The 15,851-nt window shown below is 38.2% G+C and overlaps 1 protein-coding gene across 3 annotated transcripts in view; it reads left to right on the top strand.

Annotated features, from left to right (window-relative positions):
- Positions 1–15,851, top strand: part of hectd4 (HECT domain E3 ubiquitin protein ligase 4) — an 83,741-nt gene that overhangs the window by 53,258 nt on the left and 14,632 nt on the right. For 2 of the 3 annotated variants that reach the window (XM_084108951.1, XM_084108950.1), the window contains exons 45-63: positions 130–233; positions 518–679; positions 1,237–1,385; positions 1,531–1,610; positions 4,016–4,179; positions 4,895–5,132; positions 5,334–5,470; positions 5,603–5,729; positions 6,580–6,717; positions 6,960–7,096; positions 7,662–7,822; positions 7,913–8,094; positions 8,318–8,523; positions 9,220–9,350; positions 9,553–9,758; positions 12,671–12,850; positions 13,080–14,416; positions 14,935–15,142; positions 15,269–15,492. In XM_084108951.1, coding sequence (XP_083965077.1) covers positions 130–233; positions 518–679; positions 1,237–1,385; positions 1,531–1,610; positions 4,016–4,179; positions 4,895–5,132; positions 5,334–5,470; positions 5,603–5,729; positions 6,580–6,717; positions 6,960–7,096; positions 7,662–7,822; positions 7,913–8,094; positions 8,318–8,523; positions 9,220–9,350; positions 9,553–9,758; positions 12,671–12,850; positions 13,080–14,416; positions 14,935–15,142; positions 15,269–15,492 — 4,271 coding nt within the window. Of the gene's footprint in view, positions 1–129; positions 234–517; positions 680–1,236; positions 1,386–1,530; positions 1,611–4,015; positions 4,180–4,894; positions 5,133–5,333; positions 5,471–5,602; positions 5,730–6,579; positions 6,718–6,959; positions 7,097–7,661; positions 7,823–7,912; positions 8,095–8,317; positions 8,524–9,219; positions 9,351–9,552; positions 9,759–12,667; positions 12,851–13,079; positions 14,417–14,934; positions 15,143–15,268; positions 15,493–15,851 lie in introns of all 3 variants that reach the window. The other variant, XM_084108949.1, reaches the window with a different exon arrangement.

The raw sequence follows: 15,851 nt of genomic DNA, 5'->3' as shown, positions 1-15,851 counted from the left end.
AATGTTACACAAACCAACTCAGAGTCAGAAAGCTGCCTTCAAAAAATGAACAACCTTTCTAACACCCTAATGAACAAGTCGAAGGTGACAGCATTCAGTTGTGAGATGTAATTCTGTGTGTGTTTGTAGGAGAGCGTTTAGTGATGGTTGAGGTGCAGTGTGAGAGGGTTAGGATGCTTTATCGAGACTGTGCTCGTCCTCCACCACCTCCAGTACAAACTGATCAAAGACAGGTGAGTTGAGCCTCATTAGTGCTGATTTAACATGATCAAGAGAAGCCTTTGTTTTGTTTTTTTAAAGACTGATTGATTAAAGTGTAATATTATCATTTATCTACTACAATTCTCTCAGTTTCCTGCTTGCATATATGGGCTGCCCTGTAAACACAAAATGATTGGCAGACATAAAGATCCTCAAAGCCTTCTGATTGGATGAACAGAAAATATGACCTTTTTTTATGATTTGTGAATACCTTGCTTAGCACCACAACACTTTTTTTTTTTTTCTCTCTCTACAGCCTAAAGAAATCACATGGTGTCCGTCACGCGTCTTCCCTCCGGTTCGGGCCTGCATGTTTTCTTCACACTTGACCTCTGTGACCTTTCTGGCAGATCCAAGCGCGGGTGGAGGCCTTCCCAGAGGAACTTTCATCTATGCCACTTCACCTGTGCCTGTTCAGGTAACTACAGCCTGGTACTGGCACATGCACTTAAAAAAAAAAAAAATTATACTTTGATTCTGCAAAGACACATTCATTTGATCAAAAGTGACAGTAAAGGCATTGATAATGTTACAAAATATTTCTATTTCTAATAAATGCTGTTCTTTTGAACTTTCTATTCATCCTGGGGAGAAAATGACACGGTTTCCACAAAAAAAAAAAAAAAATGTTTTCAACATTGTTAATAGTAATAAATGTTTCTTGAGCATCAGATCAGCATATTAGAATGATTTCTGAAGGATCATGTGACACTGAAGACTGGAGTAATGAGGCTGAAAGTTCAGCTTTGCATCACAGGAATAAATTACATTTTAACATGCATTACAATAGAGAAATATGGAGATATTTTAAATTATACTATTATTTTACTGTTTTTATTGTATTTTTGATTTTTTTTTAAATGCAGCTTTGGTGAGCATAAAGGACTTCTTTAAAAAACATGACCACAGTAGTGTAAGGCCAATAAGAGTTGTCTGTACCTCTTTCTTATTTTCTCTCTCTTTTTTGGTTTCCAGGCTCCATCTTTTTACTGGGAGATAGAGATTGTTTCTTTTGGAGATTCGGAGGATGATAGCGGTCCTATAGTGTCGTTTGGTTTTTCCCCGGAGGCCGAGAAGAGAGACGGTGCCTGGACGAATCCTGTCGGCACCTGTCTATTCCACAAGTACTGACCCAGTCTTTTTATCCTTTCATTCAATAATCTTTCACTCATACTGACTATCAACCTGTTCTTTCTGTTCCTCTCTGCTTCCCATCCTAACCCCTTTCTTTTTACATGTCGTCCTTGTTGTTGTTTCTCTCCCGCTCAGTAATGGGAGGGCAGTACACTATAATGGCTCCAGTTTGCTGCAGTGGAAGAGTGTGAGACTAGACGTGGCTCTACTTCCTGGTGAGACAGGACCTTGTTCCAAGCGGCCTTTATTCATTTGAGCATTCAGACATTAACCACAAGCACATTATGTTGTTCAAGCCGACTGCCTTTATGGGCAACAGTGTTGGGGAAGCTACTTTGGAAACTGCAGCTTCCCAAGCTACAACCTCAGTTAATTATTGAACTCAAAAATGAAAATTCTGTCATCGATTACTCACTCTCATTTCTTACCAAATTCTTTCTTATATTTATTTAAGTATTCAAGCGCAGGGAAACTCCAAAGCCACGCCTCCTCCAAAACACATGAACGCATAAACTCTAGCACAGCAGAGACTGCACAAGTGTTACGAATGAGACCGTTAAATTTCCTCATGTCTCAAAGCACATAACATTATAATGAACGTAAACAACTTACAGAGCTCTAGTTGTTCCACCTGACTGCTCGAGATTTATTTCGGCATTGATAGTGATGACAGAAACGCATAAATCGGTGTCTGAGGACTTGAACAGCTCCGGGTCGCCATCTCGTAATTACGGTTATAACATGGCGTGTGAACGCAGCATAAGATCGTTGTTTTGGTTCAGGAGGAACTGTAAAAGGTGGCTTCTCTTTGTTTTTGGCTCTCGGTGGCTTACAACTCTGCACATCTTATGACGTGTGATGTCTGCGCAAGCAGGGTGTGCGGAGTTATGGAAATACATATGTTGACAGGACATTTATTGGTCCTGAGGCTTCCACAGAATATATGTACATGTTTTAATATTTAGACCACTTCTATTATTGATTGCTATTAGGATGTGAAGAGAGTTTCAAACAGTTTAACAAAAAGTGTTTATAAAACAATTTGTCTACCCTCCCTTTTAGCATACTTATAAAAATAGTACTTATTACTGAAATAATATACTTAACTGTGAGTGCGAACTGAGTGTAATGTTTTCGGACACTTAATTGCGTGTTAATTGCAATTAAATAAAAATTTATTATAGTTCAAAATTGAACTGTAGAGTGCTTTTTTTAACTTAAGGAAGACTTTATGTCTTTATGTCCTTTTCTAATTACTTCTGTTGTCTTTGAAATATTATTAAAAATATACTGATGTAACTTAAATGTGCATTGTGTAATATTTAGGAGGATCTGTTGACAGAAATGCAATATAATATACATAACTATGTTTTCAGTAGTGTATAAAGACCTTACATAATGAACCGTTACGTTTTTATTACCTTAGAATGAGCCATTTCGATCTACAAACACCGCGGGTTCCCTTACATTGAAATAGCCATTTTGCGCCACCATGTTTCTACAGTAGCCCTAAACAGACAGACTGCTTCACAGCGTGTTTTGTCACTATGTTGTTCTTCGTGCAAAAAGCTAGCTTAAGTCAGCGAATAAAAAACTGACACAATGATGAAGAAGTAACAATAATATTCGAATGATGAAGTTGCAATTTAGTACATTTTAAAATATATGAACTAAAATATTTTAATATATCAAATGACACGTTACATAAAATTACTGTATAATCAAGTACTTTACATGTGCTTTAGTATTTTAGTTAACACATAATAAGTGCACTTCTTTAAAGCACAACAAAAGATTATTAAAACACTATGGTTTAAAAGGCAAAAATGTATTTGTCAATTTAATTATAATATATGATATTTCACAATCAGTTTTTTTTCCATGAATGCGAGTCGGCCATGCTATTCCCTAACTCCTATAACTAATGCTTTCTGTTTGCTCCTATTGCGCTCCCTAATTACTCTTTATTTCACTTGTATTTTCCCATTGTCATTTTGTTTTCCTGAACTTGGGTGATTATTATTGAACGCAGTCGAACTTGAAACTAAAATTTGTGTCTAAAGATCTGAAATTGAGTGTTAATACTGTAGGAGCATGATGATTATTATTATTATTGACTGATTATTGACTCAACTTCCTCATCTGTAAAGTTGTGTGCATAATAAAATATCACATACTCTGAAAAAAAAAAGATTCTCACTCTGTATTTTTAGCTTGTTTTCCAATGCAAATATCAACAACAACAAAATAAATAAATCAAGATACATTTACTTAAGAAGCAAAATAACACTGTTTTCATGGTTTTATGCTTAAATTATGAAAAATACTGAGTAAGATAAAAAAAATTGTACTGTAAAAACCAACAATGTAGTGGTTTGTTAACAGACCAATGCTTGTTGGTAAAATTGGTTCTCTGCTGGTTCTCTGTTGTTCTGTAGTGTATGTAAAGTTAGTAGGGTTGCTATGTTTAGTTACTCCCCAACGCTGGTAGGCAACCATTTTAAAACATTATAAATGCCACTATTTGTCATCACTCACAAAGTTTAATGACATTTTTTTGGTTTGATGAACATTTCTCAAGCTTCCCCAGTGATGATTTGTCTTGTATGTTTTGACACAGGTGATGTTGCTGGTATAGGTTGGGAGCGTTTGGAAGGCACTCCACCTCCACCCGGTCAGCCTCCTAAAGGGAGGGTTTACTTCACTTACTGTGGTCAACGTCTCGCCCCTTATCTGGAGGATGTGGCTGGAGGGATGTGGCCCGTAGTCCACATTCAGAAGAAGGTTTGCAAACAAATGCTAAATAAAAAGCATGATGGTTTCAGTCCATTTATAGGTTTACTGGATACATTTGTGAGGGGAAACAAATCCCTGCAAGAGGTTTTGCAGAAAGCATACCAATAATATGCTAATGAAAAAGGAAATGGTGTTATTTTAGGATTATTTTAATACTATAGTCTTCATTCATATTTTGAATTTTCATACTTTTTTTAATTATTATTAGTTGAGGTAATTTTTAGTTTTCATTTTAATTTTAGTTTACAATTTAGTAAAGTTTGTTTATATTTCTATTTAGCTTTATTCTATTTATATTTATTTCAGTTTTAGTAATTTTCTTTTTTTTTAGGATTATTTTAATACTATAGTCTTCATTAATATTTTGAAAACTTTTTTTAATTATTATTAGTTGAGGTAATTTTTAGTTTTCATTTTAATTTTAGTTTACAATTTAGTAAAGTTTGTTTATATTTCTATTTAGCTTTATTCTATTTATATTTATTTCAGTTTTAGTAATTTTCTTTTTTTTTAAGTTGACTTTTTTTGAGTTTTATTTATGTATGGTTTAAGCATCCAAAAACTTATTTGAGGGGACTGTTGCTTATGTAATTGTTAGTTATACATGTCTTTTTATTGTACACTGGTTTCCTTATTTGCCCTTTAGCCTTGTTTTATAAATAATAAAAATGTTTAATAATGATTTGTCATTGTGTAATTTCAGAATACAAAGATCCACGCAAACTTTGGCTGCCGGTTGTTTGCGTACGCAGAGGGACAGGCTCACCGAAACGCTGCCGACCTTTGCATGGACCTCTCAGAGGAGATCAGTGCCAACTTTGAGGCTCTGCCCTTTGCCATGGCCTCCGACAGCGACAATGATGCCGGCACTAGTGTGGCGTCTGATTCTGGTTCTCATGGTCCTCCGTGTCGCATTGCGGCGGTCGTCACAGCACAGCAACGTGAGTGTCGACTTAAACATTAACTAATATTAATACTTTCAGCTCAAAAAGTTGTATGCATGTACTGTACATGAGGTTAGATTGCTTTTGAATGTTGTCCCTCCCTCCTCTAAATAAAACTTGCTATCTGACTGAATCAGTAATGAATATCAGATTCATATGGGTTAAACTTTGGTTCTTGTGGTCTGATTTTATTTACAGAATACAATAGTGATGCCTCTTGTCACTACAAGGTAGAACTGAGCTATGAGAATCTGGTCGTCTCAGGGCCAAACGCCCACCCGCCACTAATTGCTGATGATGAGAGTGATGATGAAGATGATGAAGACATTCCTAGGGTATGGAAAGCTCATAACTAGGCCCTTAATTTTCTCTAAAGCATTTTGAAAGTTACACCCCTAACATAGTGTAAGCAAACTGTCTTTTCAAAGAAATCTTTTATGTTTTTCTCTCGCCGTCTCTTTGTAAAGGAGGATCACTACGCCTTGCTAGTGAAAGCGTGGGAAACCAAGGTTTTTCCAACCATTCGGCGTCGTTTCAGGAATGAAGCAGAGAGGAAGTCTGGTCTGGATCAGATCAAAGGAGCACTTCAGCTCGGTGAATGTCTCTTTTATTTATTTACAATGGCTAAAAGAGTCCCTCTCAGCCTATTCATTTATTCAAAGAGTGGTCAGGTTGTCCAGCTGGGTAGACATTTCCTCGTGAAAAAGAAGTAACTTTAGCATACTTCTTAAAAATAGTACTTATTACAGAAATCATATACTTTAAAAGAATATACTTAAGTGTGAAATAAATGCTATGTTTTGGACACTTAATAGCATATTAATTGCAATTGAATGAAGATGTTTTATAGTATAAAGGGTTAGTTTACCCAAAAATGAAAATCCTGTCATTAATTACTCACTCTCATGTCATTTCAAACCTTTAAGACCTTCATCTTCAAAACACATATTAAGATATTTTTGATGAAATCTGAGAGCTTTCTGACCCCCCCATAGACTGAGTGCAACATTATTACCACTTTCAAGGCCCAGAAAGGTAGTAAAGACATCGTTAAAATAGTCCATGTGCCTACAGTGGTTCAACCTTAATGTTATGAAGCGACGAGAATACTTTTTGTGTGCCAAAAAATAATAAAATAAAAATAACAACAGCGTCAGAGACTGACACAGAAGAGAATATGTGTGCAAAAAACTTCTCGTCGCCTCATAAGGTTTAATCACTGTAGCAGCCAATGAGCAAGCAATCTCATGATGCACCTTGAGCAAGCAATCTCATTGGCTGCAGGATCAACAGAGACCAATCAGCTTGTGCCATGTGGTAATGATGTGATTGCTTGCAGATTGCATGTAAAGGACCTATCAGCCTGCGCCCTCTTGATTACTGAACTAGATAGAGAAGTTTTTCTCCATGAGTATAATATAAATAATGCTGGTATTCCTGGCAGGAATGGTGGACATTGCACGTCAGACTGTTGAGTTCCTATATGAAGAGAATGGAGGTATTCCTCGTGACCTCTACCTTCCAACCATCGAGGACATCAAAGATGAAGCTAATAAGTTCACCATTGACAAAGTCCGCAAAGGTCTGTGTGAAAGCGCACGTTAACATGAATATTTGTCCTAGGATCTATGCACTTAATTTTGTTTGGTCTATTGTGGAGATCACACATTGTTTCTATACATACATATACTATACTGTACTGTACATGCATATATACTGTATTTTATAATTGCACCAGTCAGAATTGCATTGATGAGACTGCACCGATAAGTACTATTTTATTATTACAATAACAGGTTAAAAATGTAACCATTTTCCTCACAGGCTTAACAGTGGGCATCCGCTGCCCAGAGGGAAACAACACCTGTAGCAGCACAGGTGGAACAGCCTTACCAAAGTTTGCCATCCGGGGCATGCTGAAGACTTTTGGCTTGCATGGTGTCGTGCTCGATGTAGACTCTGTGGGTATCCACATTAGTCAAATTTCAGTTTCCAAATCACTCTGTTTAAAGGGATCAAAACATTTCATGTGAAAAAAATAAATAAAAGATATTTTATTTTGCATAAAGAAAATTAGCCTTATTTAAATACATTTTGCATGTTCATGACAATTGACTCTGTGCACCTTGATGTATTCTACTTCATTTTTATATATTTTATTTATATTTATTTCTTTATTTATATTTATTACTTTGCCCATTTTAACTTTGATAACTTTATGACGTAAGGAGAATCATCCGGATCCAAGAAAAAAAAACAAAAAAACTAATGAAATCAGCATAAATCAGCATAATACTCTCATGATTGAGGGATAATAATGTGAAATGCTTCACATTTTAAACATATAAATGTAAATATTTGTCCCGCATTGCATTATTTTGTTCGTAAAATTAAAATAGCCCATACATATTTTTGACAGGCTATGTGATATTCATTCTTATATACACACTAGCATTTGAACCTCTTCTAAATGCACTTGTTTCAAAATGCAACAAAAATGAAATGTCTTCATTTGTGTGTATTCAGGCCAATGAACTGGTCCAGGTGGAGACATATCTCCGAAGTGAGGGTGTGTTAGTCCGGTACTGGTACCCCATTGAGATGCTAGAGAGGCCGCCAGCCGGGTCCCGCAGGGCTGCAGCAAATGGCCTGGTGTCTCTGGACAGCAGCAACATCCAAATTCATCGGTAATGCATTTTTTCCTATTGTAGATAAAAAAAATGTCGGAATTTTACTGAAAGAGTTGTGTTTGTGTGTGCTGTGCTTGTGTGTTTCAGGGAGCTGCTGCGTTGTGAAAGTGCTCTCGCGCGTCTGTACTGCCGCATGGCATTGCTCAACATCTTTGCTCCCAAGAGCCCTCACACATTCACACGTCTCTTCCACATTCCCGCTGTACGAGACATCACACTTGAGCACCTGCAGCTCTTGTCCAATCAGCTACTGGCTCCACCTTTGCCAGGTGATGTCATACAAATATTTTGAGGAACACAGGTTTAGATTTGAACTTGCATAAGTAACTACTTGCAGTGTTGGGGGTAACGCATTACAAGTAACATGCATTATGTAATCAGATTACTTTTTTTTTATGCAACCTTATTGTAAAGTGTTACCTAATATATACTAGGAAAAAAAAATGTCATTAAACTCTTGTGTATTTGTTCATTTCCCTTTGGCTTCTGTAGATGGCAGAATCAGTTCTAACTCTATTCTGCTGGCTCAGTCTGTTCTCCACGAGCTCCAGGGCAAGAGCTGTTCTCCGACTGAGCTCTTCTATCAGGGAAACGCACAGGCCATCCGTGAATGGCTGACGGTGGCCATCAGCAGAGCTCTGCACCAGGGCGAAGACAGCCTTCTCGAACTCACTAAACAGATCTGCTGTTTCCTTCAGGTACTAGTGCCTCACAACTTATTTGTGCCCATTATATCAGTATAGCAGTGTATTATTCTGAACACCATAGTTTGTATACGATAAAAGTCATAGGCAGAAAGTAGAAATAAATAAGAGAACAAAATTCTGCAACAAAAATAGAACTTTTACTTTTCTAAAGGGAAAATCACTATATTTTTCTTAATATTATTTTCTTTTTTGTGATCAGAAAGACATCTATAATTTAGATATTTAGAACATTACTGAATGCATTTTGAATCAGGCAGCTAATTACATTATTCACTGCAAATCCACCATTATAATCTGTGATATTTAAATGTTAAATGTATAATTACACTGTAACAAGGACACCTTAAAATAAAGCGTTAACCTTTTAATTTGACATTATTACAAAGTGGACTTAGAAGTGTACTTAAGTGTGATAAGAAACATTCCACTTTATTATACATTCCTGATCCACATGTACATACTATGTACTACTTATTATATCAATTGCAATAACTAGGTAATAACTAGGTGCTAACCCTGAACCTCCCCCTCAACCTATCTATAATCCATGTAGTTACCTTATATTACCCAGTACTTTCTTGGGTAAGTACACTGTAAATACACATACTGTAAAATAAAAAAACATGTTAAATTAGTATTGGTTGTTACAATTTTAGTTACATTCTTTAATGTTTGCTGAAAATTCAGAGTGCACCTGAACAGTTTACACTGGAAGAGTTTCCCATCACTGAGTCCAAGGTCAGCGTGGATGTGAACTTCCCCGGTGCTGCCTTTGTGCTCGTCTCTTGCAAAGAGAGCCAAGCCAGCTGCCGCAAAGAGTGAGTTCATATTGATTCATAATGTTAGCTAGTTATAATATTAGTTCTGAATTACCTGTTTTTGCCTCTTTAGTCTACTTTCTTTAGTCTAGTTGCACTAAGCAGGGAGCTTTGCATAGTAAAAGTCTAAAACTATTTATTTTCAAAAATCTCAGTTTTCTGTTAAATATTCTATATGCTCATGTTTGTATTTTTTTCTTAGTTCCTCTCTATACAAAGCCCCTTGGACTCGTGTAATGGTATATGGACTTGGTCACAAGGTGCGACGAAACGGCCAGTTGAATCTGATGGAAGCAGTGTGCTTCCCGCTAGACGCCTCCCCGTCTAACACAGGACTCACCCCTCCACCCACAGCCAACCAGTATCCCAGCATCATCATCCCCACTGACAAAGTGCATGTCAAACTAGGCATGTCAAAAACGTGTTACATTCTTACATACTGTACATTTTCGGATTTCAGTTACTCATAAGGTTGTACTCAATTCAATAAACATAAAAATGTCTTTGCTAATGTACAAAAGTAAGCAAAGAGGCCACTTAAATCAGCATCTGGGGTATTCCTTGTGAAAAAAAAAGTTATACTTAAGTCTATTAAAATGCACTTGTAGTGTATCTTAACTCTTAACCTTAGTACACATTTATAAAGTGCATTTGATATTAAAAGTTTAACTTGAAAGTAAATTTTAAATCATTATGTTTTATTAACATTTTGTCATCCTTTAAAGAAGTGCACTTATTTTGATGTGTTGACTAGCATACATGTAAACATGCACATGTAAAGTACTTGATTATAATATTAACTGTAGTGTCGTTCAATATTACATTTAACATAAATATATTTTTAGTAAATTGTAACTTCATCATTACAAATATGTAATTACAAATATACTTAAATGCATATCATAAAAGTTTCAATAGAAATGGCATTAAAGTATATTTTAGTTTACCATAAAATCTTAAAGTAAATTTAGCAGTATATTTTAACCATATTTCAAAGACAATAGAAGTAACTATGAAATTACATATAAGTGTCTAAAACAATTACATTCAGTGCACACTTACAGTGAGGAAAATAAGTATTTGAACACCCTGCTTTTTTGCAAGTTCTCCCACTTAGAAATCATGGAGGGGTCTGAAATTGTCATCGTAGGTGCATGTCCACAATATATGATTTTTTAACTATTTATTTGTATGATACAGCTGCAAATAAGTATTTGAACACCTGTCTATCAGCTAGAATTCTGACCCTCAAGACCTGTTAGTCTGCCTTTAAAATGTCCACCTCCACTCCATTTATTATCCTAAATTAGATGCATCTGTTTGAGGTCGTTAGCTGCATAAAGACACCTGTCCACCCCATACAATCAGTAAGAAACCAACTACTAACATGGCCAAGACCAAAGAGCTGTCCAAAGACACTAGAGACAAAATTGTACACCTCCACAAGGCTGGAAAGGGCTACGGGGAAATTGCCAAGCAGCTTGGTGAAAAAAAGGTCCATTCGGACCATTCGGACCAAATCTCCCTCGGACTGGGGCTCCATGCAAGATCTCACCTCGTGGGGTCTCAATGATCCTAAGAAAGGTGAGAAATCAGCCCAGAACTACACGGGAGGAGCTGGTCAATGACCTGAAAAGAGCTGGGACCACCGTTTCCAAGGTTACTGTTGGTAATACACTAAGACGTCATGGTTTGAAATCATGCATGGCACGGAAGGTTCCCCTGCTTAAACCAGCACATGTCAAGGCCCGTCTTAAGTTTGCCAGTGACCATTTGGATGATCCAGAAGAGTCATGGGAGAAAGTCATGTGGTCAGATGAGACCAAAATAGAACTTTTTGGTCATAATTCCACTAAACGTGTTTGGAGGAATCCCTACTGTGAAGCATGGGGGTGGTAGCATCATGCTTTGGGGGTGTTTTTCTGCACATGGGACAGGGCGACTGCACTGTATTAAGGAGAGGATGACCGGGACCATGTATTGCGAGATTTTGGGGAACAACCTCCTTCCCTCAGTTAGAGCATTGAAGATGGGTCGAGGCTGGGTCTTCCAACATGACAATGACCCGAAGCACACAGCCAGGATAACCAAGGAGTGGCTCTGTAAGAAGCATATCAAGGTTCTGGCGTGGCCTAGCCAGTCTCCAGACCTAAACCCAATAGAGAATCTTTGGAGGGAGCTCAAACTCTGTGATTCTCAGCGACAGCCCAGAAACCTGACTGATCTAGAGAAGATCTGTGTGGAGGAGTGGGCCAAAATCCCTCCTGCAGTGTGTGCAAACCTGGTGAAAAACTACAGGAAACGTTTGACCTCTGTAATTGCAAACAAAGGCTACTGTACCAAATATTAACATTGATTTTCTCAGGTGTTCAAATACTTATTTGCAGCTGTATCATACAAATAAATAGTTAAAAAATCATACATTGTGATTTCTGGATTTTTTTTTTTTTAGATTATGTCTCTCACAGTGGACATGCACCTACGATGACAATTTCAGACCCCTCCATGATTTCTAAGTGGGAGAACTTGCAAAATAGCAGGGTGTTCAAATACTTATTTTCCTCACTGTAAGTATATTCTTTTGAAGTATAATATTTCCATAAGTAATCTTTTTGAAAAGTATGCTAACTATTTCATTTTTCACAAGGGATGCTATATACCACATACCTGGAAAACACATTATAATCAATTATATATTTTGTATTTATATGATCTTTGCAATTGGTTTGCACCAGAGAGAAGTTTGACGTTTCACTGAAGAGTTATGACATTTTGATTAAAAATTACTAGCTCAATTTAAAAAAAAACTAAAAAAAAACTAAAACATACACAAATGAATTGTTAATTGTTCACAATAAAGGAGCAATAAAGCACAATAAAGGAATGGTTAAACTACACTTTTAATTCCTTTGACTTCTAATAATATGCATGCAAATGCAAGCTCATGCAAATTTCGCTGCATTCCAAAGTTCAAGTTTGGTGAACTCTGACTTGCGTGACCTCTTAGCTGAATTAAAAGAACGCAAACTTTAAATCTGCAGGATTGCAGTGTTGCAGTAAAGTGGTGTAGATCTAATACTGTATGTCCAAAATTTCAAAATATTTAATGTTTTTTAAAAAGTAATTCTTCACACTAGTTATTCTTCTACACTCCTCAGAGTGTGACGCAATATTTCAACCGCTGCAGTGTCCGTAGAAGTCTAATCTTTTGATGTCTATTGTGACCGTGGGATGAGATCAATCAGAAACACTTTTAGAAAATAGAGGCTGAATTTTCGTTTTAATGCCGACTTTAATTTATATTTTGGTCCTGTCAGCAGGTGTATCTCCCCCTCCTGGTGCAGTGCTGGTATTGCACTCGTTGCCTCTTGAGTTTCCCTTGGCTATGGCCTTTGCTGAACAGCTGCTAACCTACACCGTAGGAGAAACGATTGACCGCTCTGAGGATGAGCTGGACACTGTGCCCACTTCTGTGCTTATGCAGGTTGTGGAGTTGCTGGGTGAGAAATGTTAATTTTGCTCCGAGGATCCCAGGAAACATATTATTACAGACATTTTGAATGTAAAATTTACTGCTGTGCCAACCTGAAAGCTGGTTAGGAGAACTGTGTGAAGAGTTTTGAAAAAGATTGAGAAATGGGTCCTAGCTATACAGTTTTTTTTTTTTTTATGTAAAAAAAAAAAAAACTAAAGCTGCTAGTGTGTCACACTTGCTTTATCTTTGTTTAGGTGGCCTTTTGTGGACCACTGATCTTGCTCCGTGCATCAAGGAGCTGATCTTCCACCTGCTTGCAGAGCTTCTCCGCAAGATCCATGCCTTTGAGCGGCGCAAGACCCCTTCGGGCCTGTCCAGCCACATTACACTGCTTCTCAACCCCTGCCTAACAGTCCTTATGGTTCTTCAAACGGAACTACGAAAGCTTTACGACCATGAGACCCAAAGTTGGGGTTTAGTTAGCGGCGGTTCCTGCACTTCTGCAACGGGTAGCGGTGGAGCAATCGCGCTCTCTGCCGAGCGGAGCCGCTTCTCGACGTACTTCCATGCTCTGATGGAGGTGTGCCTGGCAGTCGCTGAAGTGACTCTGCCACTCAGTACGGGTGCAGGGACGTCGGTAGTAGGCGCCCCTTCGTCTACGAGCACCGCAAACTGTAGTGATTCCTCGTCCTCTTCGTCATCCTCCCCAGGCCAGACGCCACAAAGTCCGAGTTTGCTTTCGAAGCGCAAAAAAGTGAAGCTAAAGCGAGAACGGGCAGCAGTCACTGTTGCTTCAGCAACTGCCATCTCAGGGAAACATGGTTCCGGAAGTGGTGCAAGACCGTCAGAATGTGATAATGCTTTACTAAACATGGCCGGAGGGAAGCCAGAAGACATGTTGTGGTTTCACCGTGGGTTGACATTACTCTTGATTTTACGCCACCTTGCTAACAAAGACCCACAAGGTCTGGGCGTCACTGGAGATGCCGTTACAGATGCTTGCCAAGCCTTGGTCGGCTCCACTGCTCACAGCCGATTGCTCGTGCTCTCAGGAATCCCAACTCACTTGGAGGAATCCGTGGTTCGCAATGCAATCCGAAGGGCTTGCAATGCGCACGGTGGTCTCTTCAAGGATGAGATCTTTATTCCAGTTCAGGAGGAAGACCCTAAAAAAGCCAAAGCTGAAACTCTAGCATGTATTCCCCAAGATGCAAAGAGAGATTGCACTGCAGGAAGCCCAAATAGCAACAGTACAACGCCAGCAATGAGCGCCTCAGCTTCAGCGAGCCAGGCGTCTTTACAGGGAGCCTCCAGGGCTGCTGGGGAGCTGCTGGTAAATCAAGAGTTGGTGACCTCTCAAACAGCACCTTCCCTGCCACAAGCACCCCTGGATCCCCACACGGTGTCCAGTCAGGAGAGTCTGGATGTGTCTCTTTGTAGCACAGGAAGTCAAGGTAGTCTCGGCAGCCTTGGGGAGCAGCTGGATAGTGGTGCAACGTCAGTCTCAGATGGGAGCTCCATGTACACTGTTGCCTCGCCAGACATCCATGCCAGCGTGACACGACCGATCAAAGGCTATGCTGTCATAGAGGTGGGTGGGACATTTGCTCTTATAAAACACCAGAAACAATAATATGAGTGTTGCTTGCAAGCATCATTATTACTATTGTTCATAGTTAGGGTTAAATTAGTTCATGTTTCAAATTCATTTATTTAATCGGCTGTTCCATTTGCACAGTGTACTGTGTGACTTTAGAGTTGTCAAAAAGTACAGACTTCGGTACCAAGTCGGTACTGAAATTTAAAAATCAACACAACGGCCAATCAGAGACATATATGTTGAGCGCGTCAACACAGTGGCCTATCAGAGGTGTTTAAGGGCTTAAAATGCTAGAGGGAAATGCTGGTATCATCACATTTTGGAAATTTCAGTACCGACCTGGTACCGAAGTCAGTACTTTTGGTAACTCTAGTGCACTTACTATTCTGAGGCCACTTTTAAGACAGAGATATGCTTCATTTCCTGTGTTATGCTAAATCTTGCTTGCAGCCTTTCTAAAAAGAAATTAGATATCCAATAATGTTACTGTTTATGCTTTTGTTGTACAGGTAAGGGCACGGGCCCAGGTTGAGAAGATTCGAGCCAGTCTTTTCAACAGCAGTGATCTCATTGGCCTTTCCAATCTTGAAAGGGAGGAGGAGCTAATGGAGATGACCAATGAGGAGATCCTCACTGCCTCGAGTGTAAATCAGAGTTTATTTGACACTCAAGGGAGTTCTGCCCTTGAAGAGTACTTCCTTGATAAATCTATCAGAGGTTGGTTGCTTTCTTTATCTTAGAACTGTGTTTTATTTTAGACTTTCATTCTGTGACTCTATTTGCAAGGTTTTGCTTTAACTTTATCAAGTTTGTTAGATGTTTTATTCGTTTTTGTGCTTGTAGGAGACAAACTGGTTCCTGGGGCACGTGATGTGCTAACGGACATCTTTAAGAGCTGCGTATATGCAGAGCAGGTACTGAGCCCCATTCCAACAAAACCTGTGAAAGTATCGGACATTTATCTCAGCAAAGAGCAGATCAACTCTCAGACTCCAGGCAACCTGCTCCATGTGTTTTTTACACACGTACGGCCTCCCAAGAAGGTGCTTGATGACCAGCTCACACAGGTGATGTCCTCAGAATAGTCATTAATTTAATAATATTAAATTATTAATTTATCTTGAACATATTTAGTATTTTTTTATTATAATTATAAAGTCTGCTAAATGCATATGGTTAGTCTTTCCACATGCATTTTGCTAAATTTGAATGATGATTGATTAATGTCATTACGATTACTGAAAATTGACTTACCTAGATGTAATCTACACATATAGTATCACATATATAGGTACTTTCTTAATTTTAATTTTAAGATGCATGAACACATGAAACATATTTATTAATAATTAAAAAGTCTGTTACATGCACTCGTAATCCACACCTTTGTGTTATACCATTACATCTGTTTTAGGAAACAGTTGAA

This window comes from Abramis brama (assembly GCF_963993115.1).
Source record: "Abramis brama genome assembly, chromosome: 3".
Classification (NCBI taxonomy): Eukaryota; Metazoa; Chordata; class Actinopteri; order Cypriniformes; family Leuciscidae; genus Abramis; species Abramis brama.
The sequence above is the reverse complement of the archived record's forward strand: the minus strand, read 5'-3'. Positions and strand labels throughout refer to the sequence as shown.